General features: G+C 49.6%; 10 protein-coding genes across 10 annotated transcripts; 7 read left to right on the top strand and 3 right to left on the bottom strand.

Annotated features, from left to right (window-relative positions):
• Positions 1-733: 733 nt before the first annotated feature.
• Positions 734-2,220, top strand: FMAN_01186 (uncharacterized protein; the record flags this gene model as incomplete). Its single annotated transcript, XM_041831930.1, has 2 exons — positions 734-1,339; positions 1,396-2,220. 2 exons carry the CDS (start codon positions 734-736, stop codon positions 2,218-2,220), a joined length of 1,431 nt encoding a protein of 476 aa, XP_041676523.1.
• Positions 2,221-2,336: 116 nt separating this feature from the next.
• On the bottom strand, positions 2,337-4,684 carry FMAN_01185 (uncharacterized protein; the record flags this gene model as incomplete). Its single annotated transcript, XM_041831919.1, has 6 exons — positions 2,337-2,873; positions 2,938-3,271; positions 3,335-3,496; positions 3,573-3,602; positions 3,656-4,590; positions 4,652-4,684. 6 exons carry the CDS (start codon positions 4,682-4,684, stop codon positions 2,337-2,339), a joined length of 2,031 nt encoding a protein of 676 aa, XP_041676522.1.
• A 588-nt stretch (positions 4,685-5,272) lies between these two features.
• FMAN_01184 (uncharacterized protein) lies at positions 5,273-6,499 on the top strand (the record flags this gene model as incomplete). The annotated part of the gene is made up of 2 exons (XM_041831908.1): positions 5,273-5,864; positions 5,916-6,499. 2 exons carry the CDS (start codon positions 5,273-5,275, stop codon positions 6,497-6,499), a joined length of 1,176 nt encoding a protein of 391 aa, XP_041676521.1.
• A 784-nt stretch (positions 6,500-7,283) lies between these two features.
• Positions 7,284-8,882, top strand: FMAN_01183 (related to amidases; the record flags this gene model as incomplete). The annotated part of the gene is made up of 1 exon (XM_041831897.1): positions 7,284-8,882. The coding sequence occupies one exon, from the start codon at positions 7,284-7,286 to the stop codon at positions 8,880-8,882; it is 1,599 nt and encodes a 532-aa protein (XP_041676520.1).
• A 1,760-nt stretch (positions 8,883-10,642) lies between these two features.
• On the top strand, positions 10,643-11,586 carry FMAN_01182 (uncharacterized protein; the record flags this gene model as incomplete). The annotated part of the gene is made up of 2 exons (XM_041831886.1): positions 10,643-10,729; positions 10,795-11,586. 2 exons carry the CDS (start codon positions 10,643-10,645, stop codon positions 11,584-11,586), a joined length of 879 nt encoding a protein of 292 aa, XP_041676519.1.
• Positions 11,587-11,991: 405 nt separating this feature from the next.
• FMAN_01181 (uncharacterized protein) lies at positions 11,992-13,511 on the bottom strand (the record flags this gene model as incomplete). Its single annotated transcript, XM_041831875.1, has 4 exons — positions 11,992-12,012; positions 12,052-13,049; positions 13,117-13,277; positions 13,411-13,511. 4 exons carry the CDS (start codon positions 13,509-13,511, stop codon positions 11,992-11,994), a joined length of 1,281 nt encoding a protein of 426 aa, XP_041676518.1.
• Positions 13,512-14,088: 577 nt separating this feature from the next.
• On the top strand, positions 14,089-16,043 carry FMAN_01180 (uncharacterized protein; the record flags this gene model as incomplete). The annotated part of the gene is made up of 5 exons (XM_041831864.1): positions 14,089-14,261; positions 14,352-14,420; positions 14,494-14,849; positions 14,915-15,260; positions 15,356-16,043. 5 exons carry the CDS (start codon positions 14,089-14,091, stop codon positions 16,041-16,043), a joined length of 1,632 nt encoding a protein of 543 aa, XP_041676517.1.
• Positions 16,044-17,365: 1,322 nt separating this feature from the next.
• FMAN_01179 (putative alpha-tubulin B) lies at positions 17,366-19,078 on the top strand (the record flags this gene model as incomplete). Its single annotated transcript, XM_041831853.1, has 5 exons — positions 17,366-17,377; positions 17,552-17,610; positions 17,681-17,991; positions 18,046-18,549; positions 18,603-19,078. The coding sequence occupies 5 exons, from the start codon at positions 17,366-17,368 to the stop codon at positions 19,076-19,078; spliced, it is 1,362 nt and encodes a 453-aa protein (XP_041676516.1).
• A 787-nt stretch (positions 19,079-19,865) lies between these two features.
• On the bottom strand, positions 19,866-21,712 carry FMAN_01178 (uncharacterized protein; the record flags this gene model as incomplete). The annotated part of the gene is made up of 4 exons (XM_041831842.1): positions 19,866-20,348; positions 20,408-21,529; positions 21,583-21,649; positions 21,702-21,712. 4 exons carry the CDS (start codon positions 21,710-21,712, stop codon positions 19,866-19,868), a joined length of 1,683 nt encoding a protein of 560 aa, XP_041676515.1.
• A 670-nt stretch (positions 21,713-22,382) lies between these two features.
• On the top strand, positions 22,383-24,442 carry FMAN_01177 (uncharacterized protein; the record flags this gene model as incomplete). Its single annotated transcript, XM_041831830.1, has 4 exons — positions 22,383-23,361; positions 23,413-23,482; positions 23,532-24,015; positions 24,068-24,442. 4 exons carry the CDS (start codon positions 22,383-22,385, stop codon positions 24,440-24,442), a joined length of 1,908 nt encoding a protein of 635 aa, XP_041676514.1.
• Between the last annotated feature and the right edge of the window lie 179 nt (positions 24,443-24,621).

Here is a 24,621-nt window from a genome sequence, read left to right as displayed (position 1 = left end):
TGTAGTCCACGCATATCCAATGTCATTCAGCATATGCCCTTTTCATTCGGACAACATAGCCCTGTGTACCTAAAATCGAGATATATATTATCCCGATTGAAATTGCGAAGCTGAGAATGGTTGGACATCAAGTCTCGATATCGTAACTAATAATTAATGCCTCGAACCCCAACAAGTAGCTCGCTTTAACCAGTAAGGTGTGGTAGGGATGCGTTTCTGTCTCATAACATCTTTGGTAATACCAACTTTTCAAGAACTGTGTATCGGCTACCTCGACTATTGGGAAGATGGTTGGTTTTGAGACTACCTCTATGGAATACGTGTGAAATTGACGAATGAACTCCACCTCAAAGCCTCAGATCCGTGTGATTCCATTGGCTGATTCTTAGTTGACATTTCCACCGATTATCTGACGCATGTGGTATGAAAGAGGAGAAAATGGTGGCTTTAAATATGCCGACGGTGCATTCTTGCTGCGGAGTTCTCCACTAAGCTCCAAGATCTGATCACCGTAGCTAACCTGGGATAATCACGAAGCAACTGGGAACGGCGGGGAATATACCAGATTGTCACTAATCCTATTGTATAAGATGGTACTCTTTCTTGACTACTAGATCTGAGTAAATGCACATAACTATTATCGAGTGCCCGTGATACAGCAAAAAGGGAAAGAAAAAAAAGCCATACCGGTCATCTTATCATAGCGTGAACTATTTCTCAAACTCATCGAGCCATGTCACTGGACTCGGGCACTCAATTCACTTCCAATGCCCTGGAGAAGGCCATGGATCATGACAGGCCTGCTTTGTCCCCAGCGAGCTTCCCACTGACACCCAACGACGCCAAGTGCTATTGGATCGAGAACTTCCCCTTTAGCTTGGACGACCGTTTTGCGTCAGCTCCTCTACCAGAAGAGGTCGATGTTGCCATTATCGGTTCTGGCATCACCGGCGCCGCAGCTGCATACAGATTTTCTCAGAAACGGCCCGAACTGCGTGTAGCCGTCCTTGAAGCTCGCAGTCTCTGCTCTGGCGCGACAGGCCGTAATGGTGGCCATATTGGACGCCCAGAAGTCTATGACTATCGCGAGCTAGCAAGGACCTTCGGTACCGAGGATGCCCTGCGTATGAGAAAGATGGTGCTCAGAAACAGAGACATGATGATTGAGTGTATTTCTCAGCTCGGTGCTGCAGAAAAGGTCGATCTTCGTCTCAATGGCACTATGGTCGTCTTCGCAAACCAAGAGGAGCGCCAAAAGTTTGAAGACGATCTGGATTACGCCCGTGAGCAAGGGTACGAGGAGGAATGCTGCATTTTGAGCCCAGAGGAAATCCTGCAGGTATGAAAGGAGAACCTATCGCTTGAACCCCCAGCTCATAAATATTTCTATGGCAGAAAATCTCCATTGCCCCTGAAGCGGCTCAACATGGTGCCGCATATCTTGAGAACTGTGGCACCATGTACCCCAGGAAGTTCGTCAATGTGCTCTTCGAGACCGCGCTGGAAAGAATGCCAGCCCTCTCACTGCACCCCAATACGCCCGTCTCCCAAGTTTCTTACATCACAAAAGACCCAACCCGGCATTACCGAATCAAAACCAGCACTGGAAAAGTTGTCAATGCCAAGGCCGTCCTCCATGCGACCAATGGCTACGCAAACAGCCTCTTGCCCGCTCTAAGGGGGAAGAAGGGCGTTGTGGGCTGCATGGCTCACATGCTCGGCGTACAACCGCCAAAGATTGCCGGTACACAGCTTCACCAAGGGTTTGGATACGCTGACTTTTGGCACTGGATTCAACAGGCACCGCAGGAAGGCCCATTTTTGTATGGCCTTGCTACTGCGGAGCGTATGAACTACTACAACGACTCCCAGACTATCCCTGATGATGACCCGGTGAAGAAGGAGATGCTACGATTCCTCAAACAGACATTCGGCAAATGGTTCCCAGGAACTGAAGTGGAGCCATGCGTCAAGTATGACTGGACAGGTATCCAAGGATTCACTGTAGATGGTGCAAGTATTGTTGGTCGGCCGAACAAGGATAGCTTGGGAGAATTCGTATCTGTGGGACACAACGGTGAGGGGATGACGAGGTGTTTCGCTTGCTCAACTGTCGTAACGGACATGATGCTCTCTTTCTTGAGTGGAGAAAAGGGGTTCCAGATTCCTGAATGGTTCCCCAGGGCATTCGTGAGAGATCTGAAAAGTCGGAAAGCTTGATTGTAGTTGAATCCAAGAGTCCCCTGGCCAAAGTTTATAGTTAGGATATATTCAATAAGTGTAGACCGACCAAGACAAGAACGCCTAGTCATAGTGTCTATCTTGTCGACCGATGATTAGAACAATTGAATGCTTAATTCAAAATATCCGGGTTGACAAATACGAGCATTTGGCGAACAAATTCTTTCGATCGCACTTGTCCGGGCTTGCCGATCCTGCAGAGATCGCGAATGAACAGGGTAACGGTTCATGAACTGTGAGCTTTCGACAACAGGTTGCTTCGGTGACCGAAGAATACCATGCCCCCCGGACGCCCATCGATAGAACGCCAACTCATCCAGTGTCCTGTTGTAGTCAGAAGATGAACCTGGGCTCCCCAACATGACAGAACTGGATAGGCATGTCTGGATGTGCTTGATAAGTTCCACGTCAAATCGTGTGCCCTTCATAAACGTTTCAAGCGCCCTCAAGTGGCGATCGGCCGAGGCAAGGAGTGTGGGTGGCATTGTAGCCATAACCTCGTGAGAACCCAAAGAGCCATCGACTTCCCTAAGCGCAAGGCAGGTGACCACAGACGAGGTGAGAACGAGGAAAACTGTCGCGGCAGATATAGTATGACAGCTAGAATCGAGGTGCATAAGGGTAGGAATGGCCTATTTAGAGGCTCTTATTAGCATTGCCACGGAAGCACAGGCAGGCTAGACACTCATCTCATACCTCTCCTAGCAAGATTGAATGGTCCAATGCAGAAATGAACTCGGAAGTTGAGGTCAATTCACCACTCGTAAGGAGCAGGAAAAGATCACGATCAATGACTTTCTCTTGTATTAGCCTGAAGGGATTTGTGACCTGGCCCGTTGAATTCAACCACGTACATGTGAGCATGAAGATCCCATGAAACCAAATCATGGCTTCTGCCTGATATGCGTGTTCGAGACACTCATACTCAAGAAGCGTAGTTGGAAACCGAATAAAGTATGCCTCCAGCTCATCTCGAATCTCATCTAGAGCAGATGAGTCGTGGGACGAGGTGATGACTCTCTGTAAAGGTCTTTGTGGATTGTCAATACAATCAGATCATTGGAACATTGTAATGTGAGGAGGTAGTACATACTGAACCAGGGGCATAAATAATGAGAAGAAATCAGTTGGCATATTAGTTGGAGAGGCACCGCCAATCCATCCGGGGCTCAGAACCTCGTGCTGCAGATCCTCAGGCAAACTCTGGAAGCCAGCAGAGGCAGTCGGTGGCTTGTAGTGCAGCATGCTAAGGACTCTACAGCCTCAGAGAATCGATTTAGCGTTCTTCTCAGAAGATGGGTGAAAATAGACACGGAAAAGGAGAAACTTACGCGTTTTGGAGTTCGATTGCTTTTCCAACTCTGGATCACTTTAGTAAGCTGAAGAAATAGAAGAAGCAAATACATAAGCATACCGGGCAAGAACATTTCTTTGTAGCGGATCTAAATTACCCATTCTCACAAGATCGTGCCAGATCAGGCCTGCTATCGCATTCCAGCGACAGGCAATCTCAGCCATGCCGGTCTGAAGACACCATGTGTGGCTGGCAAGCAGGAGCGACATGGTATGTGATACATTTATATCGGAGGATTTCCAGGCGAGCATTGGCATGAGTTTGAGTGATTCTATACGCAGTGTATCTATGAGCAGCTCCAGAGAATACTGTACGTCGATAGGGAGCCAAACAAAATTCAGCTGAAGCCCAACTGCAAGAAGCATCAATGCAAGTTCACGTGGCTGGCCTTCTGACTGGTTAAGCAATGATGTTGGCGACATATCTGGGGGGAGATGAGACAATATGGCAAAGATTCCGAGCCGCCCTGACTGGTCAAACACTTGTGAGAGAATGTATTGGGCCGTTTGTATGTCGAAGCCTAGAGCAAATGCCTCATCCAACGAGGTAAATCTAGCATGTGTCCTAGGTTGAAGATGTGTCGTTGAATCCTCATCATGGTGCATTGGTGTGAGTTGTTCGACCTGTGTGTGGCCTTCAATATCGATTGCGGAATCCCCAGGGTTTGATGTAAGATTGTCAGGCGGGATTTCATTTGATTGAGCCGCGTTTCCTTCTCCTGACCAGGTTGATGACTGGTTTGGTATATCGTCACTTGATGATATTGATTCCTCTCTCGCGGCGTTCTCTGTACGAGGATAGTCCGTCGAGTCTTCTCTTCTTGGAGCTGGGACCTCGAGCTGATCAGCAAAAAGATCAGAGCCGCGTCCAGTCTCGCGTCTGCGCCCAGTATTCAACCTTGGTCTGCCTGGGCGACGAACAGGCCGCTTATAAAGACATGCTGTTTGGAGCCGTCGGCAGCGAGTGCATGGAGATTGTCCATCGCACTGCGTTTTCTATGAAAAATCAGCGCCATACTTTCGGAAGAAGTTGAAATGAGTTCCTATAGTAACTCACCAAGAGCCAGCATCGATCACATGCACGCGCCATAGAAAACGAAGCGTGTTCAAAAATGTTGTTGTAGATAAGGAGGAAAGGTTACATGAAAACGAACGACTGAACGAGTCTGGGCTCTGCCTCTCTGATCTATTGGAGCCGTTTTAGCACGGGTTGCACTATAACGTTAGTGGCTGCCTACTAATCTATAGTAGGTACTTTACCTACGTACGACCTTGGGTACAGGTGCTATCTACCCCTCTGACGCCCCGAATCTCTATACTTCCTTCAATCAATCATTGAAGCTCTATATCATGTCCTCATCAACATCTGGCTCAGGCCCAACAAAGTTCAGTGCCGAACAATTTGGCCCTGCTTGGAGTCAAGGGCCCATCCTCTCTGGAGCAGAGAATCAGAGCTTGTGTCGAGGTTAGTGCTCAATTTGAGAAATCAAGCAGCAGGGAATGGATATATCCATTCCCACAACCCTCTCCCTATTCCATGATTGTGTTCCCCCAATGCGGCAGCCATGATTATACTTGCTTGACCGAGCGCTGATTTGGTCCTTGATTACTCCTAGTCATAAGACGGAGCAGACGTGCCTTTGGTGCTATTGATAAATCCTCACCCTCTTTATTGCGAATGATACTACCGCTGTGCCTGAAGTCATCATCCATCAGACATGGTTTACTATCTCTTGCCTCCAACCCCTCGGAGCGCTCGCCAACGGACCTGTATCATTACCAGATGGCTTTGACACAGCTCCGTGGGGATATTGGCGCAGCCAGTGGGGATAATGTTGACATCGAGTGGATTCATCAGCTGTTGGCCTCGTCGTTGATCCTCAGCTTCTTCACCTTCTCCCAATGCGATGGTTACTCGATACGTCATATCCGTGGCATGATTAGCATCGTTAGGATGACAGATCAGGCACTCCTCGCCTCTACACCCCTGGGTCGCTTTCTCATGGGTGTATGTTCATACCACGACATTTTGGCCTTTTGGATTGGTAGAAAACAACCATCACAGAGGGCTTGGACATCTTGGATGTCGCATCGAACCCAAACAGACCCTGGCGGGGACTTGACAGCCTTGGAGAGCATGATGGGGTATCCCGAATCTCTTGTGAATATCATTGCTGATGTTGCCGAACTCGTTGATGATAACATTTACTTGGAACTTGAGAACAGGGCTGATTTGAGCAATGGTCAATCCGTGTCAAGTTTCACACAAGGTAAGAGATGATTACCCGCATTGCCCTATCAGACTTCAATAAAGCTCATAGTCTATCACCGAACAGCATCACCGCTTGCTTATGGTAACGCAAGCGATGAGCTTGAAGGCTCGTTAAAACGCTGGGCTGTGCCGTCGGTCCCTCAAGGTCTGTCGCCTGTCGCTGGTATGGTCCTGCGCAGTGCCTGGGAAACCTTTCGTTTGGCTGCCTACTTGTATCTATTGAGATGCTTTGGTTTCCATGCAAACCACTTGGAGCCTTTTAGAGCGGACCGCAGTGCGCTCGCCGGAGCACATGTGTCGGCAATTATCTCCAACTGTGAGGCTATACTTGGCCTGGGCTCTATCCCACGAGTCTCTATTGGAAACGCATTACTATGGCCGCTGGTTGTGGTAGGGTGTGAATGCGGTCCAGGGTCAGAGCATGATGGACAGACAATTCTTGATATGCTCCAAAGTCTTGAGCGTCTTTACAGCATGGAGCACCCGAAGTATGTGAGGCAAGCTCTCCAGAAACTGTGGGCTGCCAAACGGACCTGGCTGAATTGTCAACAAGCTCCCACGGACGCCGCGAGGCCACCTGCTAGCCTGAACCAAATCGTCACCGAAATGAAACTGGTGATCCCGCTTCTCTGAGGGGGAAGAACCGCGAAGAATCGTGGATGCTTTGGAGTTGAAACTAGGCCCATTGTCATATTGACACCCTGCGATGAATCCAGAAATAAATTGCCATCACCTTTTGTTTCTACCTCGAATGAAAACAACAAACCCCCAAATTAATGTCTCTAGCCGTTATTTTATGGCCAATCTGTTCCCGCTAGGATAACACGTACATATGCATACCATGTTGGCCAGAAACAAAGCCGACGGTTTTCCATCAAAGCTCATCATGCCTGGTTGCCGGCAATTCAGCAATCCCAGCAGAATAGAGGGCCCCGCAGCGCTCATTCCCCCTCATCAATGAATACTTACATAGATCCCTGCTAGTTCGATCCTGAAGATGGCTAGGTACATATCTTGAAAAACCCTCCGTCGGTGGTTTTGTCATTGTGGTGATATGACATTTCTTCTGAACTTGATGGTTATGTCTCATTGCCTACGTATAGGATGACGAATCGCATTGCGCTCTATCAACATCTCGCGTACGGAACATTTTTTAGGTGATGGGCCAACACGGCTGGTTACTGGAGGGCCAGGCTGGATTACCAATGGGTGAATGTAGGGAGTTGGACAGAAGCAGGCTTGTTTCATATGATTCCCAAGCAATCGCGAACGACCTGCCCAATTTCTCTCTTGCACGTATTGTCTGATACAGATATTGGCTCTGTTGAGCCTTTGTTTCTTTCAGTTTTCAATCCACCCAATCTGCTATTCCTTGCATGATATTCAATACGTATATTTCCTCACTTCAGCCAGAAACATGACCAAAACCGCCACAGCAAGACACTGTCTGGCTTTGCCAACCTGGAGAGATGTCACAGCTCAACGCCAATCTGAGAAAGAGAGGGTTATAAAGGAGTGGTCAGAGCGGATACTAGGGACTCCAATTCCTCTCATGCCTCACTTAACAGTCACAAACGTGGTGGAATGGCCTTACAAGAGTGGTCAGCTGAGTGCTCGACAAATCGAAATCACGGATTCTGAACCAAGCCAGCTATTGAAGATGTTGGCCTCTGGGACTTGGACGGCACAGGAGGTTCTTCTGGCCTTTATCGGCCGGTGCATCATTGCCCACCATCTTACCAATCCACTGACCGATCCCATGTTTGACCAAGGTTTCCGCCGAGCTGTAGAGCTCGATGATTATCATCGTAGAACAGGCAAGACTGTTGGGCCGTTTCACGGGTTGCCAATAAGTTTGAAAGATGTTTTCAACATCCAAGGGATGCCGACGACTCTTGGCTTTGTTGCCCGAGCAAATGCACACCCCTTACACTCTGACGAGTTGGTCAATCGACTCTCAGCGGCTGGAGCTATATTTTATTGCAAGACGAATATTCCCCAGTCTCTTATGTCTGGCGAATGCCATAATTTCCTCTTCGGACGGACATCGATGCCGTATAACACTACCTTGTCCGCAGGAGGGTCAAGCGGGGGTGAAGGCTCCCTCATAGCGCTTGGAGGCAGTCCTCTAGGAATTGGAAGTGACATTGCTGGATCGATTCGCACGCCAGCAAACTTCAATGGCACATACGGCCTATGCCCCACGAGTGGTCGATTCCCTCTTCATGACGCCGAGCAGTCAAACGCTGGGTATCTTATCAATGGTGTTGCAGGACCATTGTCAAAAAGCATTGACGGGCTGGAAGTGTACGCAAGAATATTGCTATCTCTGAAGCCATGGGAGTGGGATTCTGCATGCGAGAGACTTCCCTGGGATGAACAAGTATATCAAGAAACCCTGCTCGTTGGACTGAGCGGGAAACAACAGCTCTGTATTGGCTTCGTTGCAAATGACGGGATAACCACCCCGCATCCCCCTATTCAGCGAGGAATGAGAGAAACTAGGGCTGCTCTGGAAAAGGCTGGAGTTCAAGTAGTGGATGTCCAGCTGTTCGACGGAACGGAAGGCATGTGGGAAATGATGACACGTATTTTCAATGCAGATGGGGGGACGGCATTCAGAGAAGAGATTGCCAAGTCTGGAGAACCCATATCCCAGGAGATTGAGCTCGCCAACCCACAGGATGCAATGAGTGTACGCCAACTTCTTGATCACGGGAAGAAGATCCTGAAAATTCGTCAACATATACTCAATAGGTGGCAGAGAACATCATCCTTGACCGCAACAGGGCGGCCGGTAGATGTATTCGTCCTACCTTCAGGGTGCCATGTTGCCCCTCCACATGGAACCATGAAGTACTGGCTCTATGAGGCCATTTCCAATATCCTAGATTGGACATGTGCGACAATTCCTGTTGGGCATGTTGACCTTCTCAAAGACCGAAAGCCCAGCAATGGCGGGGACTTTAAGCCTCTGTCGAGTTTCGATCACGATAATTGGAATCTATGTAAGTGATCCTCGAGCGACGAGCTTCAGAGGCCTCAGAGGTCATCCATTTTCTTTGCTTGTGTGCCCCTGTGTTGACCAACATTACAGACTCCCCTGAGCTATATTCAGATGCTCCCGTTTGCCTTCAGGTATTAGGGCAGAAATTCACAGAAGAGAAGGTCTTGGCGAGTTTGAGAATTATTGAAGCATCATTGCTAGCATCTAAGCAGGTTGCACGTAATTGATATGTTAAAGGAGAACAGCCAGTATAGAATGCCATGATCTTTGCTCTAAGTAGTAGAGTTACTAGGATGGAACAGTCAACAGCTGGTCCTGTCACCTCTTGCTTTCCAATATAATGGGATTTCCAATATTCGAATGAACATTGACACCGGGGAAAATTTCTATAGAATATTATTTACAAAAGCCCTTTTGAAGACACTGTGACTACTCTTGTGCCATCTTCAGTATTCAGGACCTCTGACCATGATCATCAAGAGACTTATGTGAATGGGAGCGGTACACGTGACGGCGCTTTCGGCGATGGCCGACTCCCAAAGAGTTCCGTACAAAGTAAGGCTGTAATCTGCCAAATGGACCAGGATGCGGCGGCTTCTAATCCACTGCGGTGCAGAAGTATTATGCCGGCGGACGAATTCCTTTGAACTCATGCGACTTGCTATCTAGAGGCTACCCTGAAAGCTGCGGCTTGCCAACCTCCCTCTCAGTGCAAGGCAAGGTTTGGTAGAAATGCTTCCGGGGATTCATAATGCTCATTACTCAAGATCGCGGGTTTACTCCTGCATAGGCAAATACATATGGTCAAATGTTAGTATCCCCAAGATCATTCAACTTCATGTACTCCCCCAAGTTAATTTGTTCTTAAACGTCTGATTCTGACCAGAAGAGTCTTTCAATGACCCTGACTATGGCTACAAACATTGTGGTGATCTCGGATGCTGGCACTCTAGCCCCAGAGATAAAGGATGAGATCGGAGCATACAGTGATATTGTTGGCTCGAGGTGAGCTATAATATCTCTATTGTCAAAAGAATCATTTCTCACAGCAGTTTATAGATCAGATGCCAATGCACCAATCGTGGCTGGTATCTGGGACCTTTTTGACAGAAAGACACCAACCGAATCATATACAGCAGAATGGGATGAAATGAAATACGTCGTAAAGGGTATACTTGTTATTATCCCTACTTGCCAGGGCCATCAACTGATATTCTCCTTGCGTGATAGGCACTGGAGTAATTACTGATACTGTCACAAACCAATCCTACGACTTGAAACCTGGAAGCCTCCTTTGGATTCCAAAAGGCTCACGAGCCTCGTTCACGAAGTCGAAAGGCTTTTCAACCATTTATGTTGAGCAGAGACACGGAGAAGGCAACTTCAAAACGGGTAGCGAGGCCAAAGCATCCTGCGACTTGCGCAGCAAACTCGCTACATTAATCGACAACTTCGTTGCAGAAAACCCTTCATCTCTAGCCACCCATAAAGGAGCTCAAGAGACTCTGGCTGGCGAAAACACGGGCTCAATTTCTCGCGGAGACCCGTTTGCGCTTTGCATGGAGGGCGGGCAGGGTCCTTATCTATACTCTGTCGACAAGAGAGAGTATCTGGACTTTGTATCTGACTATTCGGCAGCTTTCTACGGACACTCGAACCACACTATCTCTGAAGCCATCAGAAGTGCCCTGTCTACTGGCTTCAGCCTGGGTAGTGCCACTCACAAAGAGTGTCATCTTGGCGAGCTTATCAAGAGAAGATTACCAAGTATGGAGAGAGTTAGGTTCTGTAATTCCGGCACCGAAGCCAACACCTACGCATTAGCTACAGCCGTAGAATTCACCGGCAGAACAAAGGTTAGTGAAGAGTCTGCGAGGGGCTATCTCTGAAGCCTTGTGAAACTAATTTATTCTTATCCTAGATACTGGCGTTTGATAATGGGCACCACGGCGTTACCCTGAATTTTGGCTCAGGGGACAACAAGTTGAACGTATCTCACAGCTTCATTCTTGGTACCTACAACCAAATAGAGGCCAACCAAAAGCATATATCATCAGATCTAGCAGCTATCATTGTCGAACCGATGCTTTCAGCAGGCGGTCAGATTCCCGCTACCAGGGAGTTCCTCTCCTTTCTGCGCAAAACAGCCGACGTAACTGGTGCCGTACTGATATTCGATGAGGCTATGACATCTCACTTACATATCAATGGAATTCAAGGATTCCACAAGATTATGCCTGATATGACAACTCTTGGAAAACACATTGCAGGGGGCCTCCCTTTTGGAGCATTTGGGGGGCGCTCTGACATCATGGCTGCCCATGAGCAGATAGCCCAGAAACTGGGCCACTCTGGAACGTTCAATAACAATGTTCTCACCGTTTCAGCTGCCCTGGCTGCCGTTGATCTGGTCACGGAGGACGTGGTTCATCGCGTCAATAAACTTGGGGACACTATTCGAGACCGGATCTCAGAGATCTGTGCGAAGCATCACCTTTCTGACCTCAAAATTACTGGCTTCGGAAGCATCATAGGACTACAGTTTCGTCGTGTCGATAGAGACCTGTTGATGGGGCTTTTATTCTATCACATGGTTCAGCATGGGATTTGGATCGGCCGCAGAGGTTTTCTTTTTCTGAATATGTGCCACACAGAGGATCATGTTGAGCGTTTTCTGACGGCGTTTCAAAAGTTCATTGAGGAGTTGAAATAAATTATCGCTTTGCATTTGAAAGCAGTACAATGATAGACAGACTCAAGCATTGCTTCTCATCCGTGCATGAACTTCGCTGCTGGATTCATACGGTTCTCAAAGAAGCCTACCCTCATAATTGTACTCTTTAAACTAGAAGTTTAGGCGATATTGAAGGCGAAGGAAGGTATTTTTAACATCGAAAAAGCATCATATACGGTTATTAATCAGGTCTACAATCTCGCAAACTCTGTCAAAATACCTCCAGTTTCTTGAGAGTCTATCTTGAACTTCTAAGCTATGCCATGTTATCCATGATCTCGAGGTCTATTGGGTCTTTGAGTCGTGAGGCCAAATCGAAATAAGCAGTAGGAACATGGGGATCAGTCGGTTCACCAAGAAACTTCTCACAAAAAGCCTTACAACTCAGAAAGATGCGCGCCATCCCTAAATTACCTCCATTAGCAAAGAAATCCTTTCACTTACTGGACTGCTAGACCTACCATGTCCGTGATATCCACCAGCCAAATATTGACCAGGCTTGCCTGGAAGTTCTCCCAAAAACGGAAGAAGATCTTTGCTCAGGCCCATGATGCCACTCCAGGAGAATGCCACGGCACCTTCAGGGCCAGTTCCAGAAGACGCCCTAGACTCTTTCCAATCTCTAAATATTTCAACTGGGGCATTCAAAATGTAGGACTCGACTTCAGACACGACATGACGGTCATCGCAGTCACCGAAACCGCCTGAGAGACCTTTGGGATGAGCAACCTCGCCACCGCCCCAGATCAGGTACTTTTCAGGACCTGGTCTTTGGATGAGATAGTCGTAATCGTCATTAGATATGAAAGCAAAAGATGTCGTTAGAGGCTGGTCCATATAAGCCGGTGGGGGCCTGATGGCAGAAACATGACCCTTGAGGGGGATAATTCGCCCATCAAGCTCAGGTAGGAGGTACGAAGCATAGCCGTTGGTTGCATGGATGACCTTATTTGCCATCACAACCCCTCGGGGTGTTGAGATCTTCCAAGATCCTGAGGTGTCGGGAGATACACTTGTGACAGGAGTATTGGTGTGAAGACTTAGTCCCAAGTCGAGCCCCTTGCGTAAAACAGTGATTGCGAGTTTATATGGCCACAGACTGGCAGCTGGGAAAGTGATTGCTCCATAGCAACACTTGACCCGCAGAGACTCCTCAGCCTCTGCTTTACTGAGTACATTGATATCGGAGACATCGCCGCCAGATTCTTTGAAGCCATTGTACGATGACAGGCCGGTCTTCCAGGACTCTGGGGTCAGGTAGACGTCGGCTGAGCGATACTGTACCAGATCAACTTCGGCAGCTAGATTATTCTCATGGATGAATCTTGCGGTTTCTTGATGGTTGGCGGCTTCGAATTCACACTGAGCCTTTGCAACATCAGTGCCATGCAGGATGGAGTACGATGTGAAGCCACGATAACAGTCCGGCTTTATATGACCGCCTAAGCAGAGGAAGTGTAAGTACCATACGATGATAATTAATTGATCTGTGCGACTTCTGTTGCTCACCATTTCTTCCAGTAGCACCACTCGCTGCGTTGCGGGCCTCCAAGATGACTACGGACTTTGGTCTGTTTGGTGAGCTGGAACTGAGTAACTGGTGGGCGATGAAGGCACCAGACAACCCAGAGCCGATGATAACAACATCAGCAGAGGGGGAAAATTCAGCACTGCAGTTATGATTCCAGTCAGTTCGGTATTGATCCAAGCATAAATCTTCCACATCTCCTGACTAGCAAGACCAGCAAGACTAGTTCCAAAGATTGCGCAGCTTGTAAGGACTATTCATAGGTTACTGCTTACGATTGGTAGTTACTGATCACTGGGTCAGGCTCGCTCTGCCAGAAGGACTTGGTCGGATTATCGACTGGCAGAGACGCCAGATAACCAGTAGGTGATTGCATGAGGTCGGGTTGGTATGGACTACAACGGAAGTGATCGGTGAAGTAAGAAGCTGAGCGAAATGAGGTTGAGCCCCTACACTGTACTGTTGTCAATAGACAGCTGTCTTTTATCTGGGTGGCTAAATACAAGGTGATGATATCGTGCCGCAAGCCGATGCCGAGATTCTGATGGATACTTCGTACCGGGAACAATGCGTAGAGGGGCCGCCAAAACCATCCGACGGCCTATTTATGTGTATCTTGTTCTCGACGATCAGGACTAGCGCATATCTCAGTCGAAGCTAGCTATCTATTAAGTTAATGGATCCAATGAATGATTACCCCGCGATCAGATGCAGCCAAAGCAGGGCTAGGTGATAACTAAAAGATAACTGTATCTGGGGTATGCCTATCTACTGCGATTGGCCAACAATGCTCTGTGTCTTGTCGTCTCTCGATGGTATATATCTTCAATGGTACTTGGGATGGGAAGCTTGCTCTCTGGTCAGAGGGACAACCTCCTCCCGAGCCTTTCTCTATTCTATCATATATCTCTGTTGACCTTTCTTCACCTTGAATTCAAAGCAGATAAGCCAATATGGCATCTATACTCGATAGAGACCCTGATGCCGACAAGAAGATGGGTCCCCGCAACTCCATGGCGTCCGACTTTGCTGAAGATGAGGTTGTCCAAGATTTTGGTTACAGCCCCTCATACGCCAGAGTCTTTCGTTCTCTGGGCGCCATGTCACTCACAATGGCTATGGCCTCGTAAGTCACCAAGTCACCTCTACCCCAGGGTCGAGATGCTCGCGACAAAGGCCCGATAAAGTATTCACTGAAGGCTAACAATAGTCATAGACCCATGTGCGGCATCTTCATAGCTGTCTCTTATCAGATCAACTATGGTGGCTATTGGGGACTGACTTGGTATGAACATCGCTGACGCAAACTGTTCTGCAACTCAAACAATGAGGAGCCTGCGCTGACCTTCAATATTCAGGGGCTGGTTTATCCCTTCACTCCTTTTCCTCCCGTGGGCTCTCACTACCGCAGAGTTCTGTTCATCGATGCCAGTCAATGGTGCCAATTATTGGTGGACAGCTGCACTCGCACCTCCGTCGATATCCCGTCCTCTGTCTTTCATCGCAGGCATGGCCAACATCATGAATGCTCTCACAAGCATTGCAAGTTTTGCTTGGGCATCGTCCAGCTCGATCTGCACCATCATAGGCCTCTTCACCGGCTGGGAACCGACCAATCCTATCATCTTTGCGGTCGCTATAGCTACCTGCGCTGCATGGTTTTTCACGGCATCTATTAGGATGGATAAAGCCAACCTTGTTTTCATCTCCTCGGGTATGCTTCCAGACCTGCATCCCCTCATCTGATGCATTATCAATTTGATTGACACAGAGTAACAGCAACTCTTGTTCTCGTCTCCTCGGCCTGTTTTGTCATTGGACTCCCCGTCGCCCAAAAGACCCAGAGTATACCTTTTACTTCTGCCGCTACTGTCTTTGGAGAATACATCAACTACAGTGACTGGGAAAGGCCTGTTTCTGTTCCGTTCACCTTCTTCTGTGCCGCATGGGTCATTACTGGTTGGAATGCACCATCAGCCGTGGCAGAGGAGACTCACAATGCACGAATAGTTGCACCTCGCTCCATCATCAACACGTATTGTCTACAAGCAGGCATGGGTATGATATTTTGCACCTTGTTGGCTTTCTGTATTACCGACATGGAAGCAGCAGCATCTGACCCTACGTAAGTTTCTCATTCCAATAGCAAACTGGTACCGTGTTCTGCCTGGCAGCACGAGACCATGCCCAGATGTGTCAACACTAACCGGCTCCCTTTAGCGGCTACGCTGCCTTTACTCTTCTGATAGAGCGCTGGGGTCTCAAGGTCGCGGGAGCTTTCCTGCTCATCATCTTCCTAAACACCTCCATCGGTGGCGCGGCCGTTTTGGTCATGATGTCTTGTCAGACAGCTGCCTTTGCACGGGATGGGGGGATGCTCTTCAACGACAAACTCTCATACGTCTCGCCCCGGAGCAATATGCCAATTTATACAACAATGTTTCTCACGATTGGCGGGATGCTTATGCTATGTCTGGGGTTTTCTCCTATTGCCTCCGAGACCATATACTCCCTTGCTGTCATTGCTGTCATGGTATTGTACGCACTGCCCATGATATTCAGAGTCTTCGACAATGGACGATGGGTTCCGGGCCCGTGGAATATGGGTCGATTTAGCAAGCCCGTTCATGTCTTGGGTTTCTTGACGGTCGTCTATATGATGATAATGGAATGCTTCCCCCCTCAGGCAACTTGGACTGGAGCGACTCTGAACTATAATTGGGCCGTGTTCTTGGGTGCTGTATTGCTCTCTACCCTCCTGTGGTTTTCTCATGGCTCCCGTCAATACAAGGGGGTTAACCAAGAAATGCTGAGGGCTTGGAGAGAGCGCGAGCATGAACGCGGTTTGAGCCAGGAAGGTTCTGGCGAATCCCGTAGCGAAACATACATTGAAGGAGTGAAGCCTTAGCCATTCTCATTGCCAAAGATGAGCAGTCCATTTTCTGTCAGGGCACTCTACTGCCTAATCCATTGATAGCTATCTAGTTTCCAGTTGAAATCAATATTTGTAATTACCTCTACTCTGACTATTTCATTCATATACCAGCTCTAGGCTGTCCTTCCCAACAAGCTCGAGATAGCAACATGAGAATGCTGAATTCGAGCAATGGGTCTCCAGTAAGTTCTTCTGCTTAGGTGTGTTTTGTTGAAGCAGATCGGTCGAAGTTATTTCACGGATGATACGAAGATTTACGGCCTTCATACCTGGCGCAAGCCATAACCCCTCTCCCCTCGACTGGTCCAATTCCTCGCCAGTCTCTGGCCTTCTGTTAATATGCTTGGAGTTGGGTTAAAATCATTTGATATGTCATTTGTATTCCGATGACCAGTCCAGTCACCTGTATAATTCTTCGGCATCACTGGAAATTCCGCCCCGAGCTTGATATCCTGGTGCCTTGCTGCATCCCTAGATATCTGGTAGCCTGGAGCAAAGATTTCAGGCACCGAAATTAATACACGCCTCGCTACAAGCCATTGAAGTTGGGGCCAGACTGGACAGGCCAGGAAACATGAAATGTCCACGAGTGGCGACTCTATATGCAATGGTAGCTGTAAAGAGGTAAGGAAGAAGATCGAGATATAGTTACATTGAAATACAGGCACGGACAGCTAAGTGTTCTTAGTTCAATGGTCTCCCCCACTCTCCAATTAGAATCGACATGTCGCAATTCTGTAGCTAAAAGCTAAAATGCTACTGCTGTAAGTGATGAGAAAGATCCAAAGCTATATATATGAAAAACCTTGAGAGTCAATACACTGCAGCTGTTCAATAGGTCAGTACCTATCAACTCTCACTGGCATATCACTGGATCTAATGCCAACAAACCATTCCCGGGTGAGCATATCCCACCTGAATGCCCCTTGCAAGCGCAGTTCTCCTACTGTCAAGGGTCCCCAGGCTTCCCTGTCAATTGGCGGTGAGAGGCACTTCAGGTACGCGGTGGTGCTGCTAAAATCTGCCTGTTGCACATGTACCTAGGTACTGATAGCTCCCGTCTGGCGGGCCTAGCAATGTTTGTTGACGGCCCCGCCACCAATTGGATGTCCCACTGCACCAGCGCACCCACAGATTGGAACTCCAAACGCCCACCCCGAAAACCATCACCACCTCAGGCCCCTTCTTCCCCTTCCCCCTTCAAGCGCTGCGCGCATACAGTATTTCTCTCCCCATCTTTTTCCTCCCCCGACTTCAACCTCTCGTCTTAGCTTCTTTAGCTTCATTCAGACAAAATGAAGGGCGAGGTATGTCTACAATTATGCTGCAGCCCGTCTCTCCGCTGCAATGCGTTGCTTCGCTCTGCTCGAGATACCCTTTGTGTGTTCCACTTGGTGTCTGGAGCTGTGCAGCTGGGGCGCCCCCTTATTATCCGTTGAAGCTGCTATCCGACTTCGCGATGCTGATTCTCTGCTATCCAGATTCTTCACCTCCACCTGGGCCAGGCTGGTACCCAGCTCGGTAACTCTGCTTGGGAGCTGTACGTGGTCTTCCTGGATTGTCAAATAACGCCACCGTCACGAACTTGAAGCTGACTGGCCTTTGAATAGCTACCTTCTCGAGCACGGTCTCGGCCCCGATGGTCGCCCCGACCCCAATGCTCCCGATATTGGTGACCCTGGCTCTTTCGAGACTTTCTTCACTGAGACCAGCAGCGGCAAGCATGTTCCTCGATCTCTTTTCGTCGATCTTGACCCCTCTCCTATTGACGAGATCCGAACTGGCGAATACCGTAACCTTTTCCACCCCGAGTTGTTGATCAGCGGCAAGGAGGATGCCGCCAACAACTATGCTCGTGGTCACTACACCATTGGCAAGGAGATGGTTGACAATGTCATTGACCGCATTCGCCGCGTCGCCGGTGAGCTCTTTCGTTACCTCTGTACTTGCACTCGACGCTAACCGCATAATTCAGACAACTGCCAGTCTCTTCAGGGTTTCCTGATCTTCCACTCCTTCGGTGGTGGTACCGGTTCTGGTTTCGGTGCTCTTCTCCTCGAGCGTCTCTCAACCGAGTACGGCAAGAAGTCCAAGCTCGAGTTCGCCGTCTACCCTGCTCCCCGAACCTCGACTGCCGTCGTTGAGCCTTACAATGCTGTTCTCTCTACTCACAGCACTATTGAGAACTCTGACTGTACTTTCCTCGTCGATAACGAGGCTGTTTACGACATCTGCCGTCGCAACCTCGATATTCCTCGACCCTCGTACGAGCACCTAAACCGCCTCATTGCCCAGGTTGTCAGCTCCATCACATCCTCTCTCCGATTTGACGGTGCCCTCAACGTCGATCTCAACGAGTTCCAGACCAACTTGGTTCCCTACCCTCGAATTCACTACCCTCTCATCAGCTACGCCCCTGTCATCTCCTCTGCCAAGAGTGAGCACGAGAGCTTCAAGGTACAGGAGCTTACCTTCCAGTGTAAGTCCTGCCCATGTTATAGACGCACCCTCGAAGATACTGACTCCCCACAGGCTTCGAGCCCAACAACCAGATGGTTGTCTGCGATCCCCGAAACGGCAAGTACATGGCTGTCGCTCTTCTGTACCGCGGTGATGTCGTTCCCCGCGACTGTAACGCCGCCATCGCCGCCCTCAAGGCCAAGGCCTCCTTCAACTTGGTCGAGTGGTGCCCCACTGGTTTCAAGCTCGGCATCAACTACCAGAAGCCCATGGCTGTCCCCGCCGCTCCTGAGGCTGGAGGTCTTGCCCCCGTCAAGCGATCCGTCTCTATGCTTTCCAACACCACCGCCATCGCTGAGGCTTGGTCCCGGCTCGACTACAAGTTCGACCTCATGCACAGCAAGCGTGCTTTCGTCCACTGGTATGTTGGTGAGGGTATGGAGGAAGGCGAGTTCACCGAGGCCCGAGAGGATCTTGCTGCTCTGGAGAAGGATTACGAGGAGGTCGCTGCCGACTCCTTCGAGCCTGAGGAGGAGCTCGAGTACTAGACGATCGACCAAGGCGAGTTTATGTAATCTCTTTCGACTTCTTTGACGACATGTTTTAAGCGATGGCTCGGACAGGGCTCACGCCCGCGAAGCAATGTACAGAAAAGAGTTGTGGAGGATGTTGTTTAAGATTCCCGAGATTTTTGAGGTGGCACACATATGGGGGTAAAGATGTGTTGGTCACCAAGCGCCAGAGTTGGGCTCAGGGTACCCCGTTAGTACATGGTCTTGAATGTTGGTGCCAGGCCCTGATAGACGAGACTATCCCTCGACGCAAGCTTGGTGCCTTTCGTTAGCAGGCACGTAAAACTGATGATATATCCATTTTCATTGAAATACTTTTGCCTATGGCCTCGTTTTATGCCATTGACATGAGAACCACTAACCTCATCAACGTACTGGCCTAGCTCCAACGAAGTCGCCGTGATGCAACCATGATTTGTAGTAAGATTCTGGCTTAGAACTGTGAATCTTAGCACGAAAACCACAGAAATACGTAAGCATTAAATACATAAGCCAGAATTAGTGCTTTATATACCGGTGAACTCTGTACAACTCTATGAACTTTTCAACATCACCCCGATAAGTATACAAGTACCTTTGTCTCTCATCTAAGCGGCCAGAACTTGCCAGGGCAGCCAAGGCTGAAAAATCACTCGCAAACTTTCCGGGGCGTGGGGCCCTCTTTTTTCAACAACACCATCCTCGTTCTCATCTCACGTATGAAAAGAGCACATACCCCATCTGTCAACCACTAGCGATATGAGTGCTGTTCACCATAAAACGCTCAGCTCTTCTTCTTCCACTCGGCAGCTCTCCTTGCGCCTCGGTTTTGGGGCCTGCCGGACCTGCCCTTGCCCTTGCCCTTCTTACCAAGTTTAAGATCTTTGGGTGTGCCGTCCTTAGCTGAAGCACGACGGCCTTCAAAAACGAACTGCTCAGGTCCTTTGATATTGGACGGAATGTTCTGAGCATCTTCGGAAGCACCCTGTGTTGAGGGGCGCTTCTTGTGGCGTTGCTGCACGGCGGCCGAGCGGCCGAGAAGCTTGCTTGTACGTCCAGCCATGGACTGCTCCTCAGGTGTAGCCTTGTGCTTGTATTTTGTGCTCTTGGCGGCGCCATTAGGAACGATATTCTTGCCCCTGGCTCGCTCCTGGGCGAGAGCTGTCTTGCGAGGATCCTTGGCTCGAGTAACTCGCAACTTACGCGGCAACATGGGAGGAAATTTCTTGCCATCAAGGAGTAAGGCTGCCTCGACATCGTTGCCGTCCTGAGAAATAATGTTAGCAACTGGTCCGATCGAAGTAAGTAAGACAACCGTGGACTTACATAAAATTGGACATAGGCGAAACCCTTGCCTACACGAGTCTTGGAATCTCGAACTACTCGGACGTTTTCAACCTTGCCCTGGGTGCCAAACGTTCGCCAAAGACCTTCTTCGACATCGGATGGGGTCTTGTTCTTCTTCTTCTCCGTAGTGTCACCATCCGCGTTGGTGTTCAAGACGGTCTCATCGTCAACAAACCCGAGGTTGCCAACAAACACACACCGGCGGTGATCCGTGGGACTGGGGTGGGCGACGCTGTCAACTCTCAGGTGCCTTTCAAGGACTTGGGTACCATTGAGTTCTGCGGCAGCCTTGCGAGCAGCCGCCGAGGTTGAGTACACGACATATGCATTAGCGGACTTGGTCGTCGCGTCCATCAGGCTCTTAGTAATGTAAGCTGCTCGCTTAGGGAGAGAGCCACCTGCGAAAGCAACGGAACGGAAACGCAATGACTCGATAGTTTGCGGAGGAGTGACATCTTTATCCAGAATGGATGACAGATGGGCCATGAGGGTCTTCTTGGCGGCCTTGGAATTGATTGCTTCTGTGGACACGTTGGCGAGGAAGACTGTTCGCGCTGCCTTCTCGAGGTCTGACGACTTGTTGTTCTTGGCGAGGGTCTCATGGACGGGAATGTCACTGTCGTTGCCGGCATCCTCATCCTCCGCGACAGCCTTTTCGGTCTTATTCAGAGCATCGTTCTTTTGTCGCTTGCCGGCGCGCTCAGCTTCCTCTTCCGCAACAAGTTTGTCCAAGTATTTGCCCTCCAGATCGTCGTTTTCGTTTTTTCTCTTTCGTTTCCGATCCTTGCTTGACTTGTCTTCTGTCGCATCAATAATGTCGTCGAGCTCCACTGGCGCATCCTTCATGGGCTCGTCTGAAGATTCTTCCTCTTCCTCTTGCTCGTCTTCACTCCCCCCCTCTGGCTCCGAAGCGTCGGAAACATCCTCTTCCTCGTCTGATGGGCCATCTTCTTCGAAACTCAGCTCCTCGCTAATCTCAGAGAGGACCTCATCGTCGGCGTCTTGTTCTTCGAGTTGCACCCTTGGCTTGGGAGGTTCCCGAACCTTTTGTTCCACCAACGTCGAGTATCTTGACTTAACGGGAGCCTGCACAGGACCAGCCTGCAAATGATGAGTATGGATCAAGTCAAATGGCTAGATGTCGCAAAACTTACACTGGACGCAAAAAGAGCGTCGAGGGTGGGGTCCACCGCCTTGGAAGAAGCTGTCAGGCTTTTTGAACTGTTTTTTGTTAGATCTTTATCCGTAAAGGCATCAAGGATCTGCAAGTTACCGTTTTGCCATTGTGTCAGATTCAGTACTGTTTGTGCTGAATTGGAAAAGTTGCCGACTCTTGTGCACTCTTTTTGACCTGCGACGAAAAAGACATGAGCCAGAAAAAAGTCCCAGGTTCAGAACGGAAGACCCACAATCCGATTGCTCAGGACATGGTCATTGGTTTGATAACCTCAGCCAATCGATAAGCTCTCGTGGCACTAACAGTGAGCATTTCTGCCGTCAAGAACCGCCTTTTTACGGGCCCCGTCATTCTCTCAGCAAAGCCGCTTCGGCGCTCGCCCCAAGCCCAGAGACGACGCCCAGGGCAGCCAGCGCAAACCGGGCCGCACCCATCCCATTCCCTCTCTCTACCCTCTGTGCCCCCTCCACCAGCCCAACTTGTCGAATACAAGTTTCCTAGCTCTTCCTTACCTCAAATTCCTCTTTTGAATTTCTCATGCCGGACAGAGATCGACCCAATCGGTTGTTTCTTAGCTCACATTCACCTTCTCACGCTCCCACTCCAAGATCTTGCGTCCTCGATTTTCTAGCGACCATTCCTCGTCACCCGTCACCACGGGCGCGCTCCCACGACCCTGCGATCGACAACAGCGCTGTTTCCCGCCCAACGATACGAGAAAACACAATAGTCCTATCGAGTCAATATATAGACACGTAATCGCGTCCTTTTGCAGCTATGGCTGCCACTGCTTCCGCACCGCCGCCTCTCTCATCCCCGGCGCTTGGAGTTGCCGATCATGAGGACAGCAACATCTCCAGCCCCCTCAGTGAGGTTGACACGAAAGATGACAACGACGAAGACATTGAGCATATGAATCTCGATCATGATGACGAAGATAGCGTCAGGCGTAGCCCTCGAAAGAAGCCACCACCTACCGACGACTCGGACAGCGTTCTCTCTGAAGCTCACTCCGATGTACCCTCTGATGGCAACGTCACAGAAGCTGAAACTGAACGACTATATGATACACCAAAGCACCAAAGGCAACGAGACGTTGTGGTAGACCAATTTAACGAGGGCCAAGTCTACGAACACACTCCCAGCAAGCTTCGCAGGACAGCCAACATGCACAACGACGACGAGGACGAATCTGCAATAGATGACGACGATGCTTCTACAGGCTCCCCCACAATCGGTGAAGATTCGCCAAGAAAACGTAGTATTGCACACAATGCTGGACATGAAGACGAGCACAAAAATGACGCCCAAGAGCGGAAGCGGAAGCGTTCACCCGCCGCCGATCAATCAGAAACCGAACAGCCGCTTAGAAAACGAGCAAGTTCAGAGCATGCGACTGATGTGAACATTCCCCAGCAGCCCGAAGAGACTGTTCTGCAAGAAGACGGGCCCACCCCTGCGCCTGAAAGCACCGGTACACATACACCTGCTGAAGACACTGATGCTTCTCCCCAGAAGAGATCTACCAACAGAGAGACTGATCTGGCAGAGCGTCTTTCGCGCGCCGTAAAAAAGAACACCCGCGGATCCAAACGAAAAGCAGCGGCAGCTGTTGCTGATCTTGACCCGGACACTGACAGCGGAAGTCATGATGGCGCGCGCGACAGCGCCAGGGGAACAGACGTGGATCACCACGAAGAAGCTGATGCAGATGCGGACGAAGAAGTTGACTCGGCTACTGCACATGATGAAGAGCGTAAGAACAAATTTACTCATGATCCAGGTCATCTTACTTATCTTGTCACAGTGGAACGAAAACAAGCCGCTTTCAAGGATTGGACTGTTATCGAAGAAATGTTTGGGGTGTTTCGTGACAGGTACGTTGTATCGTGATAACAAGCATTTATCCGCTGATGTCTTGTCTAGGCTCTACAAAGACCGGCTTGAACGACTGGAAGAGGAAGAACAGTCACTCCTTGCCAGCGAACCGACACATCCCGAGTACCTAAACATGAAGCAGTGTCTGGATGATCGACTAGAACAAAAGCTACGCGAAATAAACAATGAACACGAATATCGCCTCAAGGCTCACGAGCGACGGTCCGTTGCCCAGAGAGCCCAAATATGGGGGCAGTACTACCAAGCGGTTCGTGAGAAGAGAGAAAGGACCCTAGAAGCACTTAATCAAGAGTGGTACGACATCCAGACTGCAAGGCGAAGCGCACACAGCTTGCAGGACTGCGGCTTGCTCTACCCCAAGGATCCCGCACAACGTGTGAGAAATGCGATCGCCTACAACACCGAAGTCTCAGCACTAGCTACGATTGCAAAGTACGAAGGGTTCCCCGCAGGCCCCGAGATGAGCGGGGCGACACCGTCGGAACTGGAAGATGATATAGCTGCCATTGAGGTACGTTAACAACACAAGTCAGCTCCCAGAGCACTGAGCTGACTATCGTAAGCGAGCCAAGCGATCACGACATAAGCCAGTAAACCAACGACGCGAGGAATACTATGCCCAGCCATTTGATCGCCTCGGACCCGCTGGTGAACAATTCCTTCGAGAGACGCCGTGGGCCAATCCAAACCATTTACTTCACAAGGTGCACCCTACAGCTACTCCAACGGAGGCACCTCCAGACGAGATGACCAGCCGTGGTGCGCACCAAGCCTCTGTGCCTCCTGGCGCCCAAATCACGCAATCTCCTTCACTCTCGGCACGACTATCGGAGTCTCCAGAATTGACAAGAACGTTACTTAGCCCGGCTCACCAAGCTAAACGGGTCGGCAACAGTCTGCCCGGCGTCAACCGCGGTACAAAAGCAGCAGCTACATAGACGCTGAGTGTGTTAGATTTGTGGTTGAACATATCCCTCGGATGGGACTGGATTGGTAAAACTATGGGGCATCTTGCTTTTGTACTCGGATTTTGTGATACCCAGGGGAGATGATCGGTTCAGGCCGCTGCGGACCGGGCTGTCTTTTTCTTTTTTATTTTATTTGGACTTGAGCGGCA

This window comes from Fusarium mangiferae (genome assembly GCF_900044065.1).
Source record: "Fusarium mangiferae strain MRC7560 genome assembly, contig: FMAN_scaffold001, whole genome shotgun sequence".
Classification (NCBI taxonomy): Eukaryota; Fungi; Ascomycota; class Sordariomycetes; order Hypocreales; family Nectriaceae; genus Fusarium; species Fusarium mangiferae.
This window is presented reverse-complemented; position numbering and strand designations above follow the sequence as displayed.